At 44.0% G+C, this 27,770-nt stretch overlaps 1 protein-coding gene across 2 annotated transcripts in view; it reads left to right on the plus strand.

Moving 5' to 3' along the window:
* The window catches only part of EDIL3 (EGF like repeats and discoidin domains 3), an 869,353-nt gene that overhangs the window by 672,861 nt on the left and 168,722 nt on the right, over positions 1-27,770 (plus strand). For both annotated transcript variants that reach the window (XM_044276012.1, XM_044276013.1), the window contains exon 7: positions 18,548-18,692. In XM_044276012.1, coding sequence (XP_044131947.1) covers positions 18,548-18,692 — 145 coding nt within the window. The remainder of the gene's footprint in view (positions 1-18,547; positions 18,693-27,770) is intronic.

Genomic DNA, 27,770 nt, shown 5'->3' on the forward strand with positions numbered 1-27,770 from the left:
CAGTCCATTGGCATATATTTAGGCCCAGCACACAGGCAGAGGAGAGAGGTCCCGTAACAGACAATCTGGCTTCATGTCAGCAGAGAATTAGTCTGCATGTCATAGCAGAGAATGAGGCTTCACGTCAGCCACCACTGCAACAGTCCATTGGCATATATTTAGGCCCAGCACACAGGCAGAGGAGAGAGGTCCCGTAACAGACAATCTGGCTTCATGTCAGCAGAGAATCAGTCTGCATGTCATAGCAGAGAATCAGGCTTCACGTCACCCACCACTGCAACAGTCCATTGTCATAAATTTAGGCCCAGCACCCAGGCAGAGGAGAGAGGTCCCGTAACAGACAATCTGGCTTCATATCAGCAGAGAATCAGTCTGCATATCATAGCAGAGAATCAGGCTTCACGTCACCCAACATTGAAACAGTCCATTGGCATATATTTAGGCCCCGGCACCCAGACAGAGGAGAGGTTCATTCAACTTTGGGTAGCCTCGCAATATAATGGTAAAATGAAAATAAAAATAGGATTGAATGAGGAAGTGCCCTGGACTGAAGACAGGCGGCTGCGTTTGTCTGTAATGACGCCCCCTGCCGTGCTGAATACACGTTCAGACAAAACGCTGGCCGCCGGGCAGGCCAGCACCTCCAAGGCATAAAAGGCTAGCTCTGGCCACGTGGACAATTTAGAGACCCAGAAGTTGAATGGGGCCGAACCATCAGTCAGTACGTGGAGGGGTGTGCACATGTACTGTTCCACCATGTTAGTGAAATGTTGCCTCCTGCTAACACGTTGCGTATCAGGTGGTGGTGCAGTTAGCTGTTAGCTGTGGCGTGTTGACAAAAGTTTTCCACATCTCTGCCATGCTAACCCTGCCCTCAAAGGAGCTGGCATTGACACAGCTGCCTTGGCGACCTCTTGCTCCTCCTCTGCCTTGGCCTTGGGCTTCCACTTGTTCCCCTGTGACATTTGGGAATGCTCTCAGTAGCGCGTCTACCAACGTGCGCTTGTACTCGCGCATCTTCCTATCACGCTCCAGTGCAGGAAGTAAGGTGGGCACATTGTCTTTGTAGCGTGGATCCAGCAGGGTGGCAACCCAGTAGTCCGCACAGGTTAAAATGTGGGCAACTCTGCTGTCGTTGCGCAGGCACTGCAGCATGTAGTCGCTCATGTGTGCCAGGCTGCCCAGGGGTAAGGACAAGCTGTCCTCTGTGGGAGGCGTATCGTCATCGTCCTGCCTTTCCCCCCAGCCACGCACCAGTAATGGACCCGAGCTGCGTTGGGTGCCACCCCGCTGTGACCATGCTTCATCCTCATCCTCCTCCACCTCCTCCTCATCCTCGTCCTCCTCGTCCTCCAGTAGTGGGCCCTGTCTGGCCACATTTGTACCTGGCCTCTGCTGTTGCCAAAAACCTCCCTCTGAGTCACTTCGAAGAGACTGGCCTGAAAGTGCTAAAAATGACCCCTCTTCCTCCTCCTCCTCCTCCTCCTCCTGGGCCACCTCCTCTTGCATCATCGCCCTAAGTGTTTTCTCAAGGAGACATAGAAGTGGTATTGTAACGCTGATAACGGCGTCATCGCCACTGGCCATGTTGGTGGAGTACTCGAAACAGCGCAACAGGGCACACAGATCTCGCATGGAGGCCCAGTCATTGGTGGTGAAGTGGTGCTGTTCTGTAGTGCGACTAACCCGTGCGTGCTGCAGCTGAAACTCCACTATGGCCTGCTGCTGCTCGCACAGTCTGTCCAGCATGTGCAAGGTGGAGTTCCACCTGGTGGGCACGTCGCATATGAGGCGGTGAGCGGGAAGGCTGAAGTTACGCTGTAGCGCAGACAGGCGAGCAGCAGCAGGATGTGAACGCCGGAAGCGCGAACAGACGGCCCGCACTTTATGCAGCAGCTCTGACATGTCAGGGTAGTTGTGTATGAACTTCTGCACCACCAAATTCAGCACATGCGCCAAGCAAGGGATGTGCGTCAAATTGGCTAGTCCCAGAGCTGCAACGAGATTTCGCCCATTATCACACACCACCAGGCCGGGCTTGAGGCTCACCGGCAGCAACCACTCGTCGGTCTGTTGTTCTATACCCCGCCACAACTCCTGTGCGGTGTGGGGCCTGTCCCCCAAACATATGAGTTTCAGAATGGCCTGCTGACGTTTACCCCGGGCTGTGCTGAAGTTGGTGGTGAAGGTGTGTGGCTGACTGGATGAGCAGGGGGAAGAAGAGGAGGAGGAAGCCGAGAAGGAGGAGGTGGCAACAGGAGGCAAAGAATGTTGCCCTGCGATCCTTGGCGGCGGAAGGACGTGCGCCAAACAGCTCTCCGCCTGGGGCCCAGCTGCCACTACATTTACCCAGTGTGCAGTTAGGGAGATATAGCGTCCCTGGCCGTGCTTACTGGTCCACGTATCTGTGGTTAGGTGGACCTTGCTACAGATGGCGTTGCGCAGTGCACACTTGATTTTATCGGATACCTGGTTGTGCAGGGAAGGCACGGCTCTCTTGGAGAAGTAGTGGCGGCTGGGAACAACATACTGTGGGACAGCAAGCGACATGAGCTGTTTGAAGCTGTCTGTGTCCACCAGCCTAAATGACAGCATTTCATAGGCCAGTAGTTTAGAAATGCTGGCATTCAGGGCCAGGGATCGAGGGTGGCTAGGTGGGAATTTACGCTTTCTCTCAAATGTTTGTGAGATGGAGAGCTGAACGCTGCCGTGTGACATGGTTGAGACGCTTGGTGACGGAGGTGGTGGTGGTGGTGTTGGTGGTACATCCCCTGTTTGCTGGGCGGCAGGTGCCAACGTTCCTCCAGAGGCGGAGGAAGAGGCCGAGGCGGCAGCAGCAGAAGAGGCCGAGGCGGCAGCAGCAGAAGAGGTAGCAGGGGGAGCCTGAGTGACTTCCTTGGTTTTAAGGTGTTTACTCCACTGCAGTTCATGCTTTGCATGCAGGTGCCTGGTCATGCAGGTTGTGCTCAGGTTCAGAACGTTAATGCCTCGCTTCAGGCTCTGATGGCACAGCGTGCAAACCACTCGGGTCTTGTCGTCAGCACATTGTTTGAAGAAGTGCCATGCCAGGGAACTCCTTGAAGCTGCCTTTGGGGTGCTCTTTCCCAGATGGCGGCGGTCAGTAGCAGGCGGAGTCTCTTGGCGGCGGGTGTTCTGCTTTTGCCCACTGCTCCCTCTTTTGCTACGCTGTTGGCTCGGTCTCACCACTGCCTCTTCCTCCGAACTGTGAAAGTCAGTGGCACGACCTTCATTCCATGTGGGGTCTAGGACCTCATCGTCCCCTGCATCGTCTTCCACCCAGTCTTGATCCCTGACGTCCTGTTCAGTCTGCACACTGCAGAAAGACGCAGCAGTTGGCACCTGTGTTTCGTCATCATCAGAGACATGCTGAGGTGGTATTCCCATGTCCTCATCATCAGGAAACATAAGTGGTTGTGCGTCAGTGCATTCTATGTCTTTCACCGCTGGGGAAGGGCTAGGTGGATGCCCTTGGGAAACCCTGCCAGCGGAGTCTTCAAACAGCATAAGAGACTGCTGCATAACTTGAGGCTGAGACAGTTTCCCTGGTATGCATGGGGGTGATGTGACAGACTGATGGGGTTGGTTTTCAGGCGCCATCTGTGCGCTTTCTGCAGAAGACTGGGTGGGAGATAATGTGAACGTGCTGGATCCACTGTCGGCCACCCAATTGACTAATGCCTGTACCTGCTCAGGCCTTACCATCCTTAGAACGGCATTGTGCCCCACCATATATCGCTGTAAATTCTGGCGGCTACTGGGACCTGAGGTAGTTGGTACACTAGGACGTGTGGATGTGGCAGAACGGCCACGTCCTCTCCCAGCACCAGAGGGTCCACTAACACCACCACGACCATGTCCACGTCCGTGTCCCTTACTAGATGATTTACTCATTGTTATGGTTCACCACAACAACAAAAATATTATTTGGCCCAATGTATTGTATTCAAATTCAGCGGGATATAAATTTGAGGCCTAGTTTTTAGGCGCTGGGTGACCGGTATGGATTTATTGACAGAATTAGACTTGGAAATGCACAGTAGCGTGTGTGTGAAGTTATTCTGAATGACCCTATGTGCACCTTGAATATTATATACTCTTTTAGGGATAGATTTCAAATAGCTCTGATATAGCAGAAACCACTAAATTATGAAATTGCTAAATTGGGAATTGTATTTCAACCCAGAACAAAAAATGTGCTTTGACAGACACTAAATAACTTTCCCAGCCACAACAGGACAGCGGTAACGAGAGATTTAGCGGGATATAAATTTGAGGCCTAGTATTTAGGCGCTGGGTGACCGGTATGGATTTAGTGACAGAATTAGACTGGGATATGCACAGTAGCGTGTGTGTGTGAAGTTATTCTGAATGACCCTATGTGCACCTTGAATATTATATACCCTTTTAGGGATAGATTTCAAATAGCTCTGATATAGCAGAAACCACTAAATTATGAAATTGCTAAATTGGGAATTGTATTTCAACCCAGAACAAAAAATGTGCTTTGACGGACACTAAATAACTTTCCCAGCCACAACAGGACAGCGGTAACGAGAGATTTAGCGGGATATAAATTTGAGGCCTAGTATTTAGGCGCTGGGTGACCGGTATGGATTTAGTGACAGAATTAGACTGGGATATGCACAGTAGCGTGTGTGTGTGAAGTTATTCTGAATGACCCTATGTGCACCTTGAATATTATATACCCTTTTAGGGATAGATTTCAAATAGCTCTGATATAGCAGAAACCACTAAATCTTTAAAATTGCTAAATTGGGAATTGTATTTCAACCCAGAACAAAAAATGTGCTTTGACGGACACTAAATAACTTTCCCAGCCACAACAGGACAGCGGTAACGAGAGATTTAGCGGGATATAAATTTGAGGCCTAGTATTTAGGCGCTGGGTGACAGGTATGGGTTTAGTGACAGAATTAGACTTGGAAATGCACAGTAGCGGGTGTGTGAAGTTATTCTGAATGACCCTATGTGCACCTTCAATATGATCTACCCTTTTAGGGATAGATTTCAAATAGCTCTGATACAGCAGAAACCACTAAATTTTTAAATTGCTAAATTGGGAATTGTATTTCAACCCAGACCAAAAAATGTGCTTTGACGGACACTAAATAACTTTCCCAGCCACAACAGGACAGCGGTAACGAGAGATTTAGCGGGATATAAATTTGAGGCCTAGTATTTAGGCGCTGGGTGACCGGTATGGATTTAGTGACAGAATTAGACTGGGATATGCACAGTAGCGTGTGTGTGTGAAGTTATTCTGAATGACCCTATGTGCACCTTGAATATTATATACTCTTTTAGGGATAGATTTCAAATAGCTCTGATATAGCAGAAACCACTAAATCTTTAAAATTGCTAAATTGGGAATTGTATTTCAACCCAGAACAAAAAATGTGCTTTGATGGACACTAAATAACTTTCCCAGCCACAACAGGACAGCGGTAACGAGAGATTTAGCGGGATATAAATTTGAGGCCTAGTATTTAGGCGCTGGGTGACTGGTATGGATTTACTAACAGAATTAGACTTGGAAATGCACAGTAGCGTGTGTGTGAAGTTATTCTGAATGACCCTATGTGCACCTTGAATATTATATACCCTTTTAGGGATAGATTTCAAATAGCTCTGATATAGCAGGAACCACTAAATTATGAAATTGCTAAATTGGGAATTGTATTTCAACCCAGAACAAAAAATGTGCTTTCACGGACACTAAATAACTTTCCCAGCCACAACAGGACAGCGGTAACGAGAGATTTAGCGGGATATAAATTTGAGGCCTAGTATTTAGGCGCTGGGTGACCGGTATGGATTTACTAACAGAATTAGACTTGGAAATGCACAGTAGCGTGTGTGTGAAGTTATTCTGAATGACCCTATGTGCACCTTGAATATTATATACCCTTTTAGGGATAGATTTCAAATAGCTCTGATATAGCAGAAACCACTAAATTATGAAATTGCTAAATTGGGAATTGTATTTCAACCCTGAACAAAAAATGTGCTTTGACGGACACTAAATAACTTGCCCAGCCACAACAGTACAGCGGTAACGACAGATTTAGCGGGATATAAATTTGAGGCCTAGTATTTAGGCGCTGGGTGACCGGTATGGATTTAGTGACAGAATTAGACTGGGATATGGCCAAAAAATAACCACACTATTGCTGGTTAAATGCACTTGGTGACGGTCGCAGCTTGCCCCTGATGTAGTATATGGCCAAAAAATGAACAGACTATTGCTGGTTAAATGCACTTGGTGACGGGCGCAGCTTGCCCCTGATTTAGTATATGGCCAAAAAATGAACAGACTATTGCTGGTTAAATGCACTTGGTGTGATAGCTTGACCAACCACACTACTGAGGGTTAAATGCACTTGGTGACGGGCGCAGCTTGCCCCTGATGTAGTATATGGCCAAAAAATGAACAGACTATTGCTGGTTAAATGCACTTGGTGTCACAGCTTGACCAACCACACTACTGAGGGTTAAATTCACTTGGTGACGGGCGCAGCTTGCCCCTGATGTAGTATATGGCCAAAAAATGAACAGACTATTGCTGGTTAAATGCACTTGGTGTGATAGCTTGACCAACCACACTACTGAGGGTTAAATGCACTTGGTGACGGGCGCAGCTTGCCCCTGATGTAGTATATGGCCAAAAAATGTACAGAATATTGCTGGTTAAATGCACTTGGTGTCACAGCTTGACCAACCACACTACTGAGGGTTAAATGCACTTGGTGACGGGCGCAGCTTGCCCCTGATGTAGTATATGGCCAAAAAATGAACAGACTATTGCTGGTTAAATGCACTTGGTGTGACAGCTTCACCCTGATGTAGGCTTTAGCCAAAAAACAAACGCACCATTGAGGGTTAAATGCACTTGGTGACAGGCGCAGCTTGCCCCTGATGTAGTATATAGCCAAAAAATAAACAGACTATTGCTGGTTAAATGCACTTGGTGTGACAGCTTCACCCTGATGTAGGCTTTAGCCAAAAAACAAACGCACCATTGAGGGTTAAATGCACTTGGTGACAGGCGCAGCTTGCCCCTGATGTAGTATATGGCCAAAAAATAAACAGACTATTGCTGGTTAAATGCACTTGGTGTGACAGCTTCACCCTGATGTAGGCTTTAGCCAAAAAACAACCACACCATTGAGGGTTAAATGCACTTGGTCGCAGCTTGTGCTGGCGCACCACAAGACACAAAATGGCCGCCGATCACCCCAGAAAAATGTGACTGACAAACGGTCTGGGCAGCCTAAAAACAGTGAGCAATTGAGGATCAGCAGCTCAATGATCCACAGCTGCAGATCGATCAGTTAATCAAGTCCTTTGGAGGAGTTAATCTGCCTAATCTCGCCCTACTGTCGCAGCCGCAACCTCTCCCTACGCTAATCAGAGCAGAGTGACGGGCGGCGCTATGTGACTCCAGCTTAAATAGAGGCTGGGTCACATGGTGCTCTGGCCAATCACAGCCATGCCAATAGTAGGCATGGCTGTGATGGCCTCTTGGGGCAAGTAGTATGACGCTTGTTGATTGGCTGCTTTGCAGCCTTTCAAAAAGCGCCAAGAAAGCGTCACAAAAGCGCCAAGAAAGCGACGAACACCGAACCCGAACCCGGACTTTTACGAAAATGTCCGGGTTCGGGTCCGTGTCACGGACACCCCAAAATTCGGTACGAACCCGAACTATACAGTTCGAGTTCGCTCATCCCTACTTATAAGCCCTCAGTTACCTTCACTCAGTCTCTGGTTGTGCAGCTTTTTTAGCAATCCTCCAGAGTCCTATTGCACTGAGAGAGATTTTCTCTATCATTTCTTGTGATATTGAGACTGAAGCTTTGTTTATGTTGGTGGGCTTATTCTTAAGGTGGTATTTTTTGTTCTTATTGCTTAATAGGATTTTAATCCTCCTCATTCCTTTTTCACAGTCATGTCTTCTCCACAAGACGCTGACCAGCGGAAGTCCACCGCCAAATGTAAACATTTGGCCTGCTTCGACTGCAACACCCCCTTAGACGACGACTGCCCGTACTCAAGATGTGACAGCTGCCGTTCCCGTACCACTACTGAACCCGCAATGCAGGAAATGTATCAGTGGGCTAGGTGCTATGTGGATGATTCTATCAAGGGGGTAGTTAAGCTTTTGAATGAGAGATTTCCGGGACCCTCCCAGACTCCTATGGAGGTCACCACACCAAGCGAGAGACCCGCTGTTCTTTTGGTGGGCTCATCTTCCTCGGACGAGGAGGAATTAACCTCATGTTTTTTTCCGCCAGAAAAAACTCAAAAGCTTTTAAAGTCCGTCCGGTCGGGGGACCAGGATGTTGACATTGGGGAGTCCTCCAATCCCGCTGGTCGGGTCGTGTCTTCAAAGCGGATGAGACCCTCCATTCAGTCATGCGTACTGAATGGAAAAAAACGGAGAAAGGACCAGCCCTGACTCGCAAATTTAAAATGATGTTTCCAATGGCGAAACCCTTGATGGAATCGTGGGGTTCCATTCCCTGGGTTGACATGGCCATAGCCAAGTTGTCTAGATGCACTCTGGTGCCTGTAGATGATGGGTCGACTCTGCAAGACCCTCTTGATAGGAGGGCGGAGTGCACTTTAAGAAGAGGCTATTCAGCCGCTGCAGCTTCAGCTTCTACTGCAATAGCAGCATCTGAGGTGTCGTCCTTCCTGAGGAGTAAATTAAATCAAATTCAGACCGACGTGGACCAGAGTGTATCCCGTGATGACATCCTGGCTGCCTTCAAAACTGTGAATCTGGCCATGGACTTTCTATGCGATACATCGCAAGTGCAGCTAAAACTAGCAGCCAAGACCATGGGCCTAGTCTCTGCAGCCCGTAGACCTTTATGGCTGAAACCATGGAAGGCAGATAATGCCTCAAAATATAATTTATGTGGGCTCCCATTTGAGCCTGATCGGCTTTTCGGATCTGAGCTAGATAAGATTATGGAGGGCCTCTCTGACAAAAAGGGCAAGAGTCTTCTCAACAGCCCTTTCGAGGATGCCCCAGTCAACATTGGTGGGGCAGACAGGCCAGCAGGCTACTTCCCGTAGAAGAAAAGACTTTCGAGGTGCCCCCGCAGACCCACTAAGGAGGCTAATCCCTTCTGACTGTGGGCCTCCCAGAGGCTCTTGGTTTCCCCCTGCTGTCCCTGTCGTTACGCCTCTGGCTTTCCCCGTACCCTCTCCCCAGATCCCCGTGGGGGGACGCCTTGCCCATTTCAAGGAGATTTGGTCCCAGGAGATTGCAGACCCTTGGGTTCTAAGCATCATCTCCTCCGGGTACCTTATAGATCTCGCCTCTCTCCCCCAAGAAAGATTCCTCATCAGTCGGGGATTTCAGCCTGCCAAACAGAGGATTCTAGAATCCTACATCCAGGACTATATTTCAAAGGGGGCTCTGGAGGAGGTTGCGGCAGGGGAGCAGGGCCTAGGGATCTATTCTCCAGTGTTTCTGGTTCCCAAAAAGACAGGCGATCTCTGGATGATAATCGATTTGAGATATCTCAATCGATTCATAAGAAGGCCAAGTTTTCGCATGGAAACCATAAGGTCAGCCACATTCTCAAACTCGGAGATGTGATGGCCACCCTGGATCTCAGGAATGCTTACCTCCATATCCCGATCATCCCGCGTCTCGGAAATATCTCAGGATCGCGGTCCAGATTTCCGGGGTTCTCAGGCATTTTTAGTTTGCCGCCCTCCCCTTTGGAATCTCATCCGCCCCCCTTATCTTCACCAAGGTGGTGGTAGCAGTGGTGGCTGCACTGAGACTTCAAGGACTGACCATTGTCCCTTACCTGGACGACTGGCTCCTTTTGGTGGCCACCGTACCAGCTCTGACCCATCATCTTCATCTGGCAATTTCCTTTCTGCTCCGCCTAGGGTGGATCATCAACTGGCAGAAATCGAATGTGAGCCCTTCGACTTCAATACAATATCTAGGTTTCATAGTCGACTCAGTGGAGATGTCTCTTCAGTTGACACCAGAAAGGAAGTCCCGGGTACAAGACCTGGCAAGGTTCTTATCGGTACCACGACGAGTATCTATTCAGACTCTCATGAAGATGCTGGGGCTCATGTCAGCGGCTGCAGATGCAGTCCCTTGGGCATTATGGCACCTCCACCCTCTTCAAACAGAAGTTTTGAACAGGTGGGACGGCAGCCCTACGGGGCTAGATTCCCTATACTCTCTATCCTCCCAAACTCGAAATTCCCTGAGATGGTGGTTCAATCTCCCTGCAGGGAAGTCTATGACCCAACCATCTTGGCTCATATTTACTACAGATGCGTCCCTAGTAGGCTGGGGCGCTCATCTAGATGGTTCCACAGTTCGGGGAACTTGGTCTCTCATGGAGCAGCGCCTCTTTTCCAATCTCCGAGAGATGCAAGCTATCCGGCTAGACCTCCTTCACTTCGCCCCTCAAATCCGGGGCAAAGCAGTGAAAGTACAGTCAGACAATATGACTGCAGTTCTTTACATAAACAAACAGGGAGGTACGAGATCCCTACCCCTTCTTGCAGAGATCAGGGTAATTCTACCCGGGGCAGAGTTGAATCTATCCCATCTATCTGCCACCCACATTTGGGTGTCCCTCAACATGATTGCAGATCGTTTAATTTGCGGATTACCGACCATGGAGTGGTCTCTGCATCCGGAGATTTTCAAGCAGATAGTCCTAAAATGGGGATTACCGGAGGTGGATCTCATGGCAACCAGGTTCAACGCCAAGGTACAGAGGTTCTGCTTTCTATACAGGGAGGACAACCCCCTGGCGATAGATGCTCTGTCAATACCATAGAGGTTCAGGCTGGCTTACATCTTCCCTCCCTTTTCCATGATACCGAGGGTATTGATGAAGATTTGTCAGGATCAGGCCTCGGTAATAGCCATCATTCCGTTCTGGCCCAAGAGATCCTGGTTTACCCAGCTCATTCAGATGAGTCGATGACAATACTGGAGACTCCCCCAGGAGCAGACCCTGGTATCATGGGACACACATCTCTGCCCAGATCTGCACAGATTCAACCTGACAGCCTGGAGGTTGATCAGTCCCTTCCCAGAGTAGAAGGGCTCTCTAAGGCGGTCCTGAGAACGTTATCACATTCAAGAGCGGAATCCACTAAGAAGGCCTACTCCAGAGTGATGAGAATCTTCACCTTTTGGTGCGATTCTAACCAGGTGGCGTCTGCAGATCTGCCCCTTTCCGCCATATTAGAGTTCTTTTAGGATGGACTAGACAAGGGCCTTGCTCCGGCCACTTTGAAGGTGCAGGTTTTTGCCATCTCGGCCTGTTTAAACAGGCCATATTCTCGGGACCCGCTCATCAAACGCTTCCTTAAAGGAGCCGAGACATTGAAACCTACAATACTGAGACCCATTCCTCAGTGGGATCTTTCTGTAGTACTCAATGGGTTAGCATCTCCCCCCTTTGAGCCATTGGAGGAGGTCTGATTCAAGTTTGTCACCTTAAAAACAGTCTTTCTGCTAGCTGTGACTTCAGCTAAAAGGGTTTCGGAGTTACAAGCCTTTTCGGCTCTGCAACCATATATCACCTTTTTTGCAGGACCGGGTTCTTCTAAAATTCTTACCCTACTTCAGACCTAAGGTGTTATCTTTTCAGAATGTTAACCAGGTAATTTCTTTACCAGTTTTATTTTCTTCCGCCTCCTCCGATGTTCCTGTCAGACATCCTCTGGACATTTCGAGATGCCCCCAGACCTATGTGGGTTCAGGATTGATGAGAATCTCTTCATCCTGTTTGCCGGTAAATCTAAAGGCTGCAAAGCGTCTAAGGTTTCCATTATTCGCTGGATCAGGGAAGCCATTAGGGAGTCTTTTCTGTCTCAATCTCTGGACCCTCCAGAGTTCGTTAAGGCCCATTCTACTAGGGCCGTTTAAACCTCAGTGGCAGAAAGAAATCAGCTTCCCGGAGCTCCGAATCAACCTTTATCTCGCACTACAGAGTCGGTGCTAAGTTTGCAGAGTTTTCGGCCTTTGGGCAGACTATTCTTGATTCTGCAAGGCAGGAAGGCCCTCCCTAGGGGTTATTCTTGTTCTCTCCCCATCTGTGCTGCTGGTAGGACGTAAGGGAATCGTTAATTTCTAACGATAATTTGTTTTCCCTTAGTTCTAACAGCAGCACACAAATTTCCCACCCTAAGTACGTATGCTTGCTCAAAACACGGTGGCTGGGGGGGAATTCCCTCCTTTTGATGGAGTGGGAACTTTATTATTGGTTCTTGGGCTCATTAAAAATTCTGCCGGTCCTACCAGTCCACAGGCGGCAGTTAACCCCATCTGTGCTGCTGTTAGGACTAAGGGAAAACAAATTATCGTTAGAAATGAACGATTCCTTTTTTATACAACTGATATTGCATATGCATATACAGAATAGACATTTTATGACTTTGTATGTTTATGTATCTGCTTTGAAGTTAATAGATTTTTATTGTTTAATGAAATATAAAACCATAACTTGTCCCCACCTTCACCTCTTGAAATATCCCAACCAGAGTTTTTTTGCAATGAAACTCAACGTATAATTATTGTATTTCAATTAAAGTAATGCCAATTTATGTAATATGGAAAGTACTGACATGTAGAAAGGTTCAATATTATAAGTAGGGTTATCTAAAATGATCCCATCGACAATGATCTGCAGCCCAGTGAATAAATCCAGGTTCACATAAACACATGATTGCCTCCTGATGGGGTTGCCATCTAAGAAGACAAACGTATTATAAGACACACAAAAGATTGGGGCCCAGTAATGCTTATGTCTTAAGGACAAATTTTGCTAGCTGAAAATTATCCAAATTTATGTTGTGGTTTCTATAGATAAAAATGTTATAAAAGAGTGCTGTTTTGGCATACGTGTGACCGGGCAGCGCCTGCTGATTCTAAGTTAACCTGTTTTAGACATACTGTATTTTAAAAATAAGGACCTAGACCTGGGTAAAGGTTCATTAACTACATAATTTATTAAAGCCAAAGGTGGGCTATCAACCTAACTTGACCTAGGTTTGGAGTGAAATGAAAATATCACTTTTATTAATAGAGTTTAAAACTGCTGCGAGCCACCCCTGTGTATATCTGGACCGTCCGCCTAAAGAGTGGTGAAGATGTGCACCCTCTCCTGCCACTCTACAGAAACCTACACAGTATTGCTTAGTTAGCCAGTTAGGCCACTGACCATCTCAGTGACAGTATTAGTCTGTTAGCCCAGTGCAGCTCAAAATTAGTCAGCCAGCATAGCAGAATTCTAGGCAGGGCAGTGTATGGAGTGTGACTGATTTGGTGTGACTGTGGTTCTGACAGCTATTGACATAGTGTCAGACAAGATTGCTATGCCTCAGATGTATGCCAGTGAAACAACTGATTCACGATTGTATAACAGACGGCTTGCAGTATAGTGCTAGACTCGACGCGCTGCTGATCAGTGATGGACAAACTTCGTCCAGGATGGTTCGCGAACCACGATCAAATGTTTGCGAACCGCAAGTTTGCGGCGGGCCCCAAATGGTCCTACAACATGGACAGTGACATACTAGAGGGGGATCAATTGCAAAAATTCTATGCGTCTTAAAGGGAAATTCTCTGAAACGTGCCCTGTTGGAGCCTAGAATTTTTTTATTTTAGGCCACAGGAGTACGGGCCTTAAAAATTTGGCATTCACCTAACATAAAATAAATTCTGATTATGTGTCTCGAGGTACATTATGCAATCAATGGATACAAATTTTACTGTAGGCCACTGGACTACAGGCCCCAAACATTAGGCATTCACCGGACAGAAAAGATCAAGTGATTATGTGGCCCTAGGTATATTGCACGGTCAATGGATATCAATTTTACTGCAGACCAGTACAAATACAGGTCAAATGCATATGTTTAAAAGAATTAAAAATATTAAATTGGATTAAAAACATGGCTAATGAAATCCCCCCTCTTGAAAAAAACCTTAATGATAATTCGACACGTGGTCGTGACTGGTGTTGAATTTCTCCGAGGCCTGAACATTTATTCATTCAGCGTACATAAAAGAACAAGTAAGTACGTGGCTAGAGGTAGATTACACGGTCATTGGATGTAAATTTTCCAGCAGGCCACTGTAGTACAGGCCCCAAAAATTATGCATTTAACGTACATAAAAGAACAAGTAAGTAAGTGGCTTAAGGTAGATTACACGGTCAGTGGATATCTATTTTACAGAAGGTCAGTGTACTACAGGCCCCAAAAATTATGCATTCAGCGTACATAAAAGAACTAGTAAGTATGTGGCTAGTATGAGGTCTATTAGATGGTATGGATATAAATTTTACTGAAAGCCAGTTGAAATACATGCCAAATACATATGTTTAAAAGAACTAAAAATATAAAATTGGATTAAAAACATGGCTAACGAAATCTCCCCTCTTAAAAAAAAAACTAATGATAATAGTTAAAACACGTGGTCGTCACAGGTGTTAAATTCCTCCGAGGCCCAAAACAGGTATTCAACGGACAGAAAAGGCCTTTTTTGCCACTGTATTTACCTAGAACAGGGACTAATATTTGTTCTGGGAGGTGGTGAATATTTGTGGGCTGGCATGAGGAAATTCAATTAAACGTGGTTGTCACAGGTGTTGAATTCCTCTGAGATCCATGCCTCATTCATTTTTAGAAATGTGAGGTAGTCCACACTGTCGTGAGCTAGGCAAGTGCGCTTATCAGTCACGATCGGGAGGGAGTCTTTGGGGGTGCTCACAGCAGAGAGTGAAGAGGGTGCAGATAGAGAGAATGAGGAGGGTGCAGAAGCGGAAGGCTGAGTGAGCCACTCAACCAAGTCTGGTGCGTCCTTTGACGTAATTGCACGGACATTCAGCAACCTCCCACTTAGGCTCCGGCCTGGTGCACCTGCCCGACCCCTACGACCCCTGTGGAATGACCTGCCTCTTCCTCTGCCTGTCATTTTCAAAATGACCATGTGACAAAAGTCTCTATAGAAGAGTATTTGTGGAAGAAGGTATATCACACCCCTACTTCAATCATTTTTTTGGGGGGGCAACTGGTATATCACACCAGTAGAAATGATTTGTTCCAATAGCGTTTGTCACTCTGTTTAGCTGCGGTAATGCAGCAAAACCACAAACAAATGCTGCACTACCCAAATGCATTATATAGAAAGTAAATACTTGGTATATAACACCCTATCTTCAATCAGTTATTTGGAGGGACAACTGGTATATCACATCAGTAGAAATTATTTGTTCCAATGACGTTTTTCACTATCTGTAGCCGATGTAAGGCAGCAAAACTGCAAACAAATACTGCACTACGCAAATGCACTATATAGAAAGTATATAAACGGTATATAATACCCCTGCTTCAATCACTTTTTTGGGGGATACACTGGTATATCACACTAGTAGTAATTATTTGTTCCAATGGCGTTTGTCACTATCTGTAGTTGAGGTAATGCAGCAGAAACGCACACAACTGCTGCACAATGCAAATTCACTATAATATACTTTCTATTTCTTAAAAGGACTTTTGTGGCCCTATTAGCTAGCGTTTGGTGTCCCTAACAGTCTGTACCTGCTCCACACAGCAACCTCTCCCTACACTGGCAAAAGACAATATAAAATGGCGGCTAGATCGGGATTATTTTGGCTGTCCTTTACCACCTGATGGATGTTTCATGGGTCAAAGTTCTTAACAATGTAAAATAATATGGCGTTGGTGGACATCGCCATATGTTCGGTGAACCGCGAACGAGCAAAGTTCACGGCGAAGCGACTGCCTGGTGAACCGCAAGGCCATCTCTACTGCTAATTTAAGCCATCTTAATGTCAGTGCATTAACTGACTCATAGTCTCAGGTCCAACAGCTGTTGACATAGTGAAACAAGACCGGCACTCACTGGATACGATATCTCTTCTCTTTTTATTTGTCACATAAAAAACAACTGTGACGCGTTTCGGCTCGTGAGGTGAGTCTTTCTCAAACAGACAAAGTACAATGAAACACAAAGGTTTTAACTATTCCATGGCAATACCGGATATGACTTCAGGTTACTATGACACTATCCTGCGGACTCTTTGTAATTGTGAGAAAGGTAATGATTTTTTCACTTCTGGGGGATGATTGCTAGTAAAATGTAATCAGCTATTTCTATCCGTGTTTTTGACATATAGATCAGTATGTATCAAGCCCCCCTCATCCTTAATTATCCAGGTGTCTAGGAAATTTATTTTTGCAATGTCCCAATGTACCATAAATTGGAGTTCCTTCCAGATAGAGTTTATGAGTACACCCTACTTCTCTACATACTTAATACATAGATACATAATATTATAGTTTATCTAGTTCTACGTGCTTGTTGCCTTCTGTGATAAATAATATTGTATGTCAGTTTTATATTTACCCTAAGTGGTTTGCTCCTGCCGCTTTGGTTATTCTGTTTTGTTTGTATGGTTTCTATAGTAACCTGACTGATATTTAAAACCTTTTTGTTTCATTGTACTTTGTTTGAGAAAGGCTCATCTCACAAGGCGAAACGCATCACAGTTGTTCTTTATGTGACAAATAAAAAGAGAAAAGAGATTGCATCCAGTGAGTGCTGGTCTTGTTTTGCATAGCGTCCATGGGAGATGGACACGAGCACCACGCCACTGAATCAACGGAGTGCCGACTACACCATTGTTAGCTATTGTCAGCCATTATCGGTCACCACCGGTTTAGAGGTCAGTGACCTAACTGGCTAACTAGGCAATACTGTGTAGGTTTCTGAAGAGTGGCAGGAGAGGGTGCAGATATTCACCACTGGTAGATGGTCCAGATATACACAGGAAGTGGCAAACAAGGTTTTTTAATCTGTGTCTAGGCTCACAGCCGTTTTAAACTGTATTAATAAAGGTGATATTTTAATTTCACTCCAAACCTGGGTCAAGTTAGGTTTCATAGCCCCCCCTTTGGCTTAAATAAATTATGTAGACCTACTGTATGAGACAGTAGATTTTTTCAGTTTTGTCTAGAATTCTTCATTAACTCTTTCATTACTGGGGGCTCCTATTCTAATGGCCCAGATAAGCAAAATTGCCATTTCTAGCTGTTTAATCACTTAGATGCTGTAGTCAATAGTGACCATGGCATCCAAATAGTTTCAGATGGAGGGAGGTCCAATTGTGATTGCCGGGTTCTGATGTCTTTACTAGGCAGCCGGGCATCTAATAAAGGCCCCCAGGTTTGACTTATGTGTATGCCTATTAGGCCGACATTTAGACCTGCAGCTTGTGGCCGCAGTTCTGCCATGGCTCAGCTTTGTGATGGCCGTTTGGTGGCCGCTACATAGGTGCTTTTGACAGAATCAAGTAGCAAGAAAGAGGAAAGTAAGGCTGCATTCAAATCTGCATTTCAGAGATTTGTCTGCTTGATTCTGTGAAAAAATGCCGGCTTTCAGACAGACAAAAAAACGATTGCATGCAACAGTTTTCATCTGGCCGAAACCCAGCATTTATGCCAGAAATTGGTTGACTCACCATCAGACCTCATTGCAGTCAGTGGGGATCCGACAGTGGAGTAAAGGACCTGGCAGGCTGCACTGCGCTGGAACAGCCTGCCGGATCTCGTAGTGGAGATGTGAACAAATCCTTAAAGGGGATGTCACCTCAGACATTGGGGGACCCGCACCTACAGGTATCTGTAGAACAGAGCCCACAAAGTACAGAAGGGCACACTGCACATGTGTGGCTGCCATCCATTCATTCCTATGGGAACGCCAAAAATTTTCGCCAGTCCCATTGAAATGAATGGGAAGAGCACTGTGCAAGCATTGCCACCACTCCATTCACTTCCATGGGGATGACAGAAATAGCCATGTCAGTGCTTCTTTCTAAAGATGGGCATGAGTTGGGTCCCGCACCTATCAGACCTTGGGGGGCATATCCTAGTGATATGTCCTGTGGAGTTTTGCTCTGGTAGATAGGGTAAACTGGCACAGTGCAGAGGCAAAATACAAGTTCTTAACTCAAAACATCAGTATTTATTGCACAAAACAGCACATAACTTTGCAGTCTTGGTGTTAATTCACACACATATAACACAAGTCACCTTGCTGGAAGTTCTGCCTCCAGTAGTCCACAGCAGGCTTTAGGGGGCCTGTTTCCCCAGCATACGGCTTTCAGCCCTCCAGTATGGCACAAAGCCTCAGATCCCAAAAACAGAGACATCTCTTCTGAGCCCAGCTGCCTATTTAAAGACAGCCAGGTGCTGTCAAAACCCGGACCGGCACTTAAACTCCGGTCCGGTATTTTACCTCACCTCGCTGTAAACCAGCCCAGCCGCACATGCTGGGAGGAAAATACCTGCCTTGCCAGACACAACCCCTTACTGTGTCACACAGAGTTGAGACAACCTCTTTAATGCACAAAAAAAATGGATATAATAAATAGCAATGTATACTTAGGACTAAACTATCCTGTTTATTTTAACACAGGTATTTCGAGGAAATGTTGACAACAACACACCATATGCTAATTCTTTCACGCCACCCATTGAAGCCCAGTACATTCGCCTGTATCCGCAAGTTTGCAGACACCATTGTACTCTGAGGATGGAACTTCTTGGATGTGAGCTATCAGGTTAGTCTAAATTTGCCATCCCTGAAAGCATTTCTTATGCTTTGTATCCCACACTGTGAAGCCATTCCTATTTGTATGCATTCCCCACAGTAGAACAGGAGAACAGGCAAGCAGATGTCTGGTGGGCTGAGGGTGCGACAGAATGAAACACTGCATAGAGATGCTAGAGCCTAGAGAATATGGGGAGTAGAATATTTGCAGCCAAAGGTGAAAAAATGTCTGTAGCTGACAGATTGTCCATATTTATTTTAGGCGCTGTTAACATGTCTGAAGCTGCTGGATTGCCCCAGTTTAGTTTTACAATTTTTCTTTCTTTTTCCGCTGTACTGTGTTGTCAAGATTGAGCAAGAATATTCAAAAAGCAAATTTTTATCTTGAATATCGCCACTTCGAGAATTCACGAATATTTAGAATATAGTGCTATATATTTGTTATATTGAATATTTGTCATTTTTCCCATCTGAACACATGATTCCTCCCTGCTTCTTGCTTGTGGGCCATTCAGTCATTGCCCCACAAGCAACTTAAGCAGGGAGGAAGCATGACTTCAGATGGAAAAAAATGACGAATATTCAAAAAAAAGAATATATAGCACTATATTCAATATAGTGCTATATATTCGTATTTTAGAATATTCACTCATCACTAATTCTTATAAGGTAACACTAACAAACATAGACATCGATAGGAATGTTTATTTCCTTTAGCAGAATCCTTTTTATTTCATATTTCTCCCATGCTGCACATTTCACTGTAAGACTGAATATTAACCAGCAACCAAGTGATTCATTTTATCTTCTAAATGCTAAAGCGCTACCATTCCAGCAAATAGATACATGACCTAGCTCATTGACCCTCCGACAAAGTTTGGCGAACAAAACCTAAAGTTTGACCCCTTTGTCACATATTATCTTAGACCTACTGCCTTTAACGCTGTAGCAATTTCATTTTGCACATTTTTTTTCCCCTCTCCTAGAGTAGGCGGTAAATCCATTTACAGGTAACGTTTTAGATGGCTACTCTTATTGTATAAGTGGCGGTCGCTGAGTTCAAGTGTGATACAGCAAAACAATTTGCGTTAAATGATTTCTGGCCTTCCTGAGCCACACAAAAATGGCACAGAATTGAAAATCGGCTGCATTAATCTTCCCTTTTTGAGTGTATCAGGATTTGGAGAGGTGAACAGAAGGCTTAATAAAGGTACTTCAGCAAATTAGCTTTTTGTTGTCTCTCATTCCTGACACGCAATTTCAAAGCCGCCCAGGTTATCAGTCATGGACTTGCTAAGTTAATTGGATTCCTGCTTCATTTTGATTTTCAAGGTCATGACATCTCACCTCAGCGGCAGCTCTTGTGTCTTATACTAATGCACCCGTTCCTGCATCCTATTCTGTATATTGGTGGTGTGCACTACACTTATAGGAAAGAAATGTTTTGTGTAATGGAAGTTGATTTTCTCTGAAGGTGATATTTCTTTTTATATATATATATATATATATATATATATATATATATATAACAACTTCTATATTATTAGTGTGATTAGTTTTACTCCAAAAATAGAGCAAAATTTTGCATTATTTTGCGTATGGTTTTTAAAGATGATGAATCCATGCCCCTTTCCACCAAGCCATGCCTACTTGTAAGGTGAGGCATGAAAGGTGCAAGCATGCAAAGAGTGTATGCCAATTTTTGTGTGCAAATTGCTCCAAAAAACTGGCACATTTGCAATAGTACTGTATTTTTGGGACAACCAGATGCACTGGACTATAAGGCACAATAAGATGCACCCCAGGTTTAGTAACATAAAATTAGAAAAAAATATTTTCGACTTATTCAACCTTCTCTGGTGGTTCAGTAAAGTGGAGGGTCCCTTCATCACGCTTTACACAACAGTTATAAAGACATGCATGGATACATATATATATATATATATATATATATATATATATCATGGAATAAAGAATAAGAATGAAAAGCTACCCGGTGTATACCCCATAAGTGCCTTATAAGATGAAAACCAGAAGAAGCTTGCATTAACCCCTTTCCAGCTGGCTTAGGTCATAAACAGCTTAAGAGGAAGGGCTGCTTTAGGCACTCCTATTTCCTGATATCTCCTAGTTCTGGAAGCTTTACAACAAGATCAGAATCATAGCAGTATCTCCTCTACATCAGGAGATGTAACTGTTAGAAATTAGGTTGCTAATTAAAGCAGGGGAACCCAGCTTTCACTTTCACCTGCTATGAATCCTGGCCATATTTCAAATATTCTGATCGTGTTTTAAAGCTTAACTACAGCTGCTCCCAGATATAAGTAGTTAAGACAGCCTGCCCCCTGCTGCCAGAGCTCTGAGGCCAGTGAGCGATCTCTGCTGAAAGTCTCACTGGCGCACTTCAGTCCCAGCAAGCTCTCAAGCTCTGAAATAGTGCTGAGGGGCCCTGCTGATAAATAAGACATGGGGCCAGTACATAAATATGTTACCTTCAGAAGATTTTTTCTTGATAAAAATGTGCATCTTATAGTCCGAAAAATGAAGTACGGTAAATCTGCAGGACAGTGCTTCATCTGTTTCATTAGTCTATATTTAGTTTAAGGGTCCATTCACACATCCATGTGTGTTTTGCAGATCCACAAACCACGGACAGCGGCAATGTGCATTCCGCACATCGCCAGAACTAATAGAATATACCTATTCTTGTCCGCAATTGTGGACAAAAATAGGACATGTTCTTTTTTTTCGGTAACGGAAATGCGGTCCCGGAAGTGGGGGTCCGCATTCCTGGATCTGGGCCGCACGTCGTGCGGCCCAATAGATATTGCGGAACAGAATTGCGGACGTGTTTATGGACCCTAATAGAGAACACGACATGCTTGTCGATCCTGCTCTCCTAGTTCTCCTCCCTTACTTGGTTGTAATTAGTTGTTCTGCTTCGCACAATGCCCATGCCCACCCATCAAACATTTACGTTGTGTCCTAAGAATTTCATATAAGATCACATAACAGCCTTACATACTTAAAATGAACCTTACTTTAGAATACAAATACGGAATCAAATGGTGGATTTCCATTTGTATAGTGTAGATTTCAGTGATAAGTTTGTCATAAGACATCTGAAATCTTTACTAGTCTCTTGGCGATATATCTGATAAAGGAGTTAATCACTAAACATTGCTGCAGGTAATATACAGGAAATGACTAGCTGTTGGCAAGCTGAATATCTTCCCCTTTGCCGGTAGATACAGTTATTACTAGCTTTTGGCTAGACATCTATACCGTACTGACTGAAACAACATTGTGCATTTTCTCAAGTCATTTTACATTTGACTTCTGCAAACGGTTACAGTAGATCTTAGCTTTGTCTATGAGTTTTTTAGGGATATAGGGGGATATTTATCAAGACTGTCGCCTTCTTTACCAGTCTAAATATCTCCTGTGTTCCTGGAGGATGCACCTAATCATAAATTAGAAGCATCCTCCTGCAGTCTGTGTGCCTAAACTGGACTTTCTGTCATGAAGATAAATATGTCAGGCCCACGAGTCCTGTCCTCATCATGCACCTTTTCAGAAAAGTGGTGAGGACAGTGTACAAGCATCGATACCACAAAATTTGGTCACAGTAGTGTTTAAAAAATGCTGCAAACATAGGGGATCATTCATGAAGTCAGATATGTCAGTTTTGTGGCGTAAAAAAGTCATGGCAATTGCAACATTTTCACAACATTTTGTGATTCTCGCCACTTTTCACAATATGTTTAGGAGCTAAAAGTGAGATCTGGATAATGGCTCACTTACTATGTGTGACTTTTGCAAAAGTCTCAAAAACATTGCAACTCACCATGCAACCCCCTGGTGTAAGCCACATTATTTTCACCATACAGACATTATTAAGGTGCACCACTTTTTAACCCCTTCCCTAACACCATACAGCTATATACGTTGGCGGTCGGGACTTTAAAGATGTCGCCCTCTCCGTAGTGGAGCGGGCGACATAGCCACTGGCTGCCTACTGTTTCATACAGCAGGCACCTATAGCTAATGTGAATGTTGAATGCTTAAAACCCAGAAGTGGGCACTTCCAGGTGTGCTCCGGCTCCCCCCGGCTGGGACCAGGGGAGCCGGGGTATTAGCAGCAGTCCCTCTCCTCCTGTGTGACAGGAGGCTGCTGCTTAGTAATTTCTACTGAGCCCCTGCCTGTAGCAGGGCTTCATAGAAATACAGTAAAATCCTGCATTGGAGTCTACAAGAAAAGCACTCCAATGAGTGCTTGTTATAGTTCCTTATGGGAACTATAAACATCTATGTAAAAATGAAAAAAGATGTTTAATAAATAAAAAAATAAAAAATATAAAATCCGAATAACTCCCATTTCCCCAAAATGAAAAACAACATAAAGATGAAAAATACACATTATAGGTATCCCAGCATGCAAACATTTCCATACTGTTAAATATATATATATTTTTTATCCCATACGGAAAACAGCTAAACGGAAAAAAAGTCAAAATGGCCAATTTGTAATTTTTTGGGTCGCTTCTCCTCCCACAAAAATGTTAAATAAAAAGATCAAAAAGCTGTACCAATATGGTACCACTGAAAATTTCAGATCGTCCTGCAAAAAATTAGTCTTCTCATAGCTCCGTATACATAAATACAAAAAAGTTATAGGGGTCAGAATATGGAGACTAAAAGAGAAAAATATTTTTAAGGTTTTTATTTTTATTGTTTCAGTATAAAAAAAACACAATAAAAAATATACACATTTGGTACTACCGGATTTGTACTGACCTGAAGAATGAAAGTGACTGGTCAGTTTTATAATATAGGGAACGCCGTAAAAACAAAACCCCAAAAACTGTTCTGGAATTGTGTTTTTTTTTTATTTATTTCACCCCATTTATCATTTATTTCCCTGGTCCCCACCACATTGTTTTCAACCGTCAATAGTGCCATTAGAAAGGGCATCTTGTCCTGCAACAATACAAGCTATGAGAACAGAAATATTAATAAAGTCATAACTTTGGGAGGGCTGGGAGTAAAAAAACAAAACTAGAAAAATGAAAATTATTGCCCAGTCATGAAAGGGTTAAATTTGATGCAAGGCACATAAAGCAAAGCCAAACAGATATAAAAACAACCTTAATTGATAAATGACCCCCATAGTGTTTGGTGACTGTGTTTACACCATAAAATGGCAAATGGTAAATCTCCACTTTAGTTTGAGGAGAAGAATAATATTGAGTGCAAGCAAGCCGTGTTCAGATAGATGCTGTATGTTAGTGGGAAACAAGACTTTGCAGGTTCTGTAGATATCATCAATCACGGATAGAACTAAGAAGTCCTGAAAGCAAATAATTAAATCCTGCTTAACTGGCCAATAAAAGTTACATTTAATATAATTATGTCTTGTTTTGTATCTTGCTAAAATCGGAATGTCTTATTTCATCTGGAGTAGAAAGTATTCGAGCAAAAAGAAAGGCTATACCTTTATGCATCAGAATGTTATAGCATATCATAGTGATATGTTATAGTGTATCAAGTTGTAATACTCCTGTAAGTCAATGTGGAAGGTCAAGCTGTCACAATGTTTCCACCTTTATCTCTAGAAAGTTTCATATTTTGGAATGACACTTTTCTAGAGGTGATTTTTTTTCCCCTCTACATTTTTATTCTAAGATAAAATATTTAGTCTTTGCTATTGATAAGAAACAAATAAAATATAGATATCTCCGTACAGATTTCTTAGGTTACAGTAAACAATTCTTGGTCTGACATGTGTGCTATGTATAAAAAGCATGCAAACAGCATAAACAAATTGAGAAATGTCAGTGACAGAGGGGGAATGGGGTATAAATGAGAGAATAAATGTGAGGTTTGAGGTAGGTCCCACATCATTATCATATTGCACATGAAACAAGACAGCAGTCAGTATTAGATTAAATCACTAGAATATAAATAAATCTCTTTGATATCATTTTTTTTTTACTGTGTGGCTACTCCATCTACAAACTATCTAAAGTTAGTCTGATGGTTACATATACAAATATGTTTACAGTGGTTTTTCAATTCCCAGAGGTACAGCCTCTCCAACCTGTGAATTTGGTCCACCTTTGCAATTTACTTTGACACCAAAGGGTGGGACCATTGACTTCCACTAGGCAGCCAACAGTAGTCAGTGATTTCAAAGTATATAGGATATTGTTTGGAAGTAGAAATAGGAATGCATGATTTGTCAATAATATCTACTATCTCTGTCCAAAATACTAAGGAAACATTTTTCAAGACTGGTAATTCCTATGCCAGTCTTAACTCCATGTTCACTGGAGTGAGATGAGCTCTAATGTATTAATATAAAGATGCCGTTTAATAAATTAGGTATATATATCTGCCCCTTCTCCCCAAGTACCCTAAATCTACACCAGCTAGGGCTGGCATAGACTTGAAATATGACTTAAGCCAGTTCCTGGCTCAAGTTATTGTAAATCCATTGGGCCGTGGGAAGCATCTTCCCTCTCACTAAGCTGCTTCCCTTTAGTCAAAACTTTATTAAAGTGGTGATTAACTGAAACATTCACAAATTATGGCACAAATATTCAGCGCACCATAATTTTGCAACATTTTGCAAAAAATTTTACACCACAAGGGGTGCAGCATGTCACATGAGGCAACCACATGGTGGCTTCCAACATTGGACTACAGTGATACACCTTTAGTACATTTCACCATACTCATAGTTAAGCTTTCCACAATGTCCCCGGTGGGAAGTGCTATTCTTTTTATAGCTGGCCAGGCTGTTTTCTAATGTATGTCCAGGGTCTGTAAGAGTCAAATCTCCTGAAGAAGTTTGCCATACAGCATATAACATCCTTTCAGACAGTTTATCTCCACAGAATTTATACACACACTTTTTCTCAAAACTGGATTGCCTTTCAAGGATATATTTTAGTCTTTTCTCTTTGCTTCTCCTTGGCTGGTATTTTGATCTAGGGATTTGTTCAGCTGCATCTGCACTCTAGTGATAATAACTAAGGACTTTTATCTCCTTGTGCACTCCAAAATACTTGAAAAGCACGTATCACACAAAATCACATTTTAACCCTTTTGCAGTGTACCACTATCCTAGCAGTGAGCTGCTGCACTGGAACCCCTCAGAAGCTTAGGACAAGATAAGCTCTCCTGGCACATATGCCGAACATATCTATAGGCGCTCCTTGACCATATTGTATATTTTAGAAAAACGTCCCTTTGGCATACACTAGCATATAGATTTGTCCTTCCTTACCTTTCGTTTTGGCTTGTCATGTTCTGATATGTGTAACGAGAAAACAACATTATTCTGCAATATTGCTTCATGTCTATTATATATGTGTGTATGTGTGGCTAACCGGTGGTTATGTTGCTAACTTCAACCTTTCAATGGTTTGGCTAGCATATCACTATATTGTATTGAAGTGAGAGTCTTTACCAAATTAGAGCTAATATAAGGGTAGACACATCTTGACATTGGTGAGATATACCTTTTTAAACTATTTATGTCACTGTGTGACTTTTAAAATTTATGTCACTGTGTGACTATTGAGTTGGAGGTGTTGGTCCCAATATGTACTTCAATATATACTGTGAATGCAGTTGCAAGATTGGGAATCATTACTGCAGACACTGCAAGACAAATGTGTAGAAGGTGTTTAAGATGGCCTCGCTCTGTATTCATATCTGGAAAAATGTAGTTGCAGTCATATTGGTAAAAAAAATCAAAAATCAAATTAACTTATGTTTATTTTTCATTACTTATATAGCATTAACTTTTTCTACGAGATTGCCATCGTTTACATTGGTCACCATATCCAGTCAGCTTTACAGTCTAATTTCTCTATCTCCGTAGCAAGTAACATAGTTTGTAAGGCTGAAATTAGACATCTGTCCTTCCAGTTCAGACTGTTATCCTGCAAGCTGATCCAGAGGAAGGCAAAAAAATAAGGCCAAAAATAAAAAATTGAGATAAAAGCCAATTTTCTTTATTTTAGGGAAAATAAATTTAAGGGAAAAAGTTCCTTCCTAACTCCAATCAGGCAATGAAAAAAACTCTGTCACTGCCATTGCTGTGTGTGCCATGCTTGCTGCTGCCGGTGGCAATGTGTTGCTGTTATGGCATGTGGTGGCAGTGTCTCGGCTTTGGCTGTGTGCGCCGTGACATGGTTGCCACGCATGCTGTTGCCGGGGGCAACAATGTGGTTGGTGTGTGCACTTCCCCTATAAGTTGTAGCCTTCCCATCTCTGGTGCAGTTAGGGTTAACTACATTGCTGGGTGTGGTCACTAGGTGCTTCTTATACCTGTGGCTTAAGGTCAGGAGTCAGTTGTCAGTTGTACTCCAGCCTTGGTGTGTGCTGAAGTTATGCTCCTTGTCTGGTTGTTCCATCTTCCAGTGTGAGGGCCACCTAGTGGGACATCGATGTCTCCAGCGATGTCTTCCTTATGTCTCCTCCATTTTCCCCACCTGTGTGGATGTCTGGTGTAGGTTTATGTTCAGGGTTTGGTGTCTCGTCTTGTTGTTGTTACATGTCTGGTAGTTGGTGATTTATGTCCAGCATGTATGCAAGTCGTACCCTGTTAGTTGTGCCTCCGGACGGGGGCTCCATGGTTTCCCGGAGGGGTGAACTCGGAGCCAAGTCTGGGTGCTGTTGCTGGAATACTGGTTCCTGTGTGTCAGTACATACTGCATCCACTTGGTGTTTGGATTGCAGTACGTTTGTATGAGTTCCAGTTTACCTTGGTGTGGTGTTTATCTGTCATTCACTTGGCTTCCTTTCCCTGCTGCTAGGCCATTTAAGACTCCTGTTCATCCGTGTCTGGGAAGAACAGGTTGTCTCTCCCTTGCTCCTATGTGAGGGATTATCAGGGTGATTCAAGGCCAAAAGTATCCTGGGTATGAGCCGTCCTACCATCCAGGTCCGCTCATACGGTGAGGAGTTAGGGTGAGGATTAGGGACGCTGTAGGAGGTGACCTGCTCCCTGATCCTGGCATCCTAGCCTAGCTGCTTCCCTATTATACCTTACATTGTACGGTGGAGGGTTTCCCCC

Source organism: Bufo gargarizans, chromosome 1 (assembly GCF_014858855.1).
Source record: "Bufo gargarizans isolate SCDJY-AF-19 chromosome 1, ASM1485885v1, whole genome shotgun sequence".
Lineage (NCBI taxonomy): Eukaryota > Metazoa > Chordata > Amphibia > Anura > Bufonidae > Bufo > Bufo gargarizans.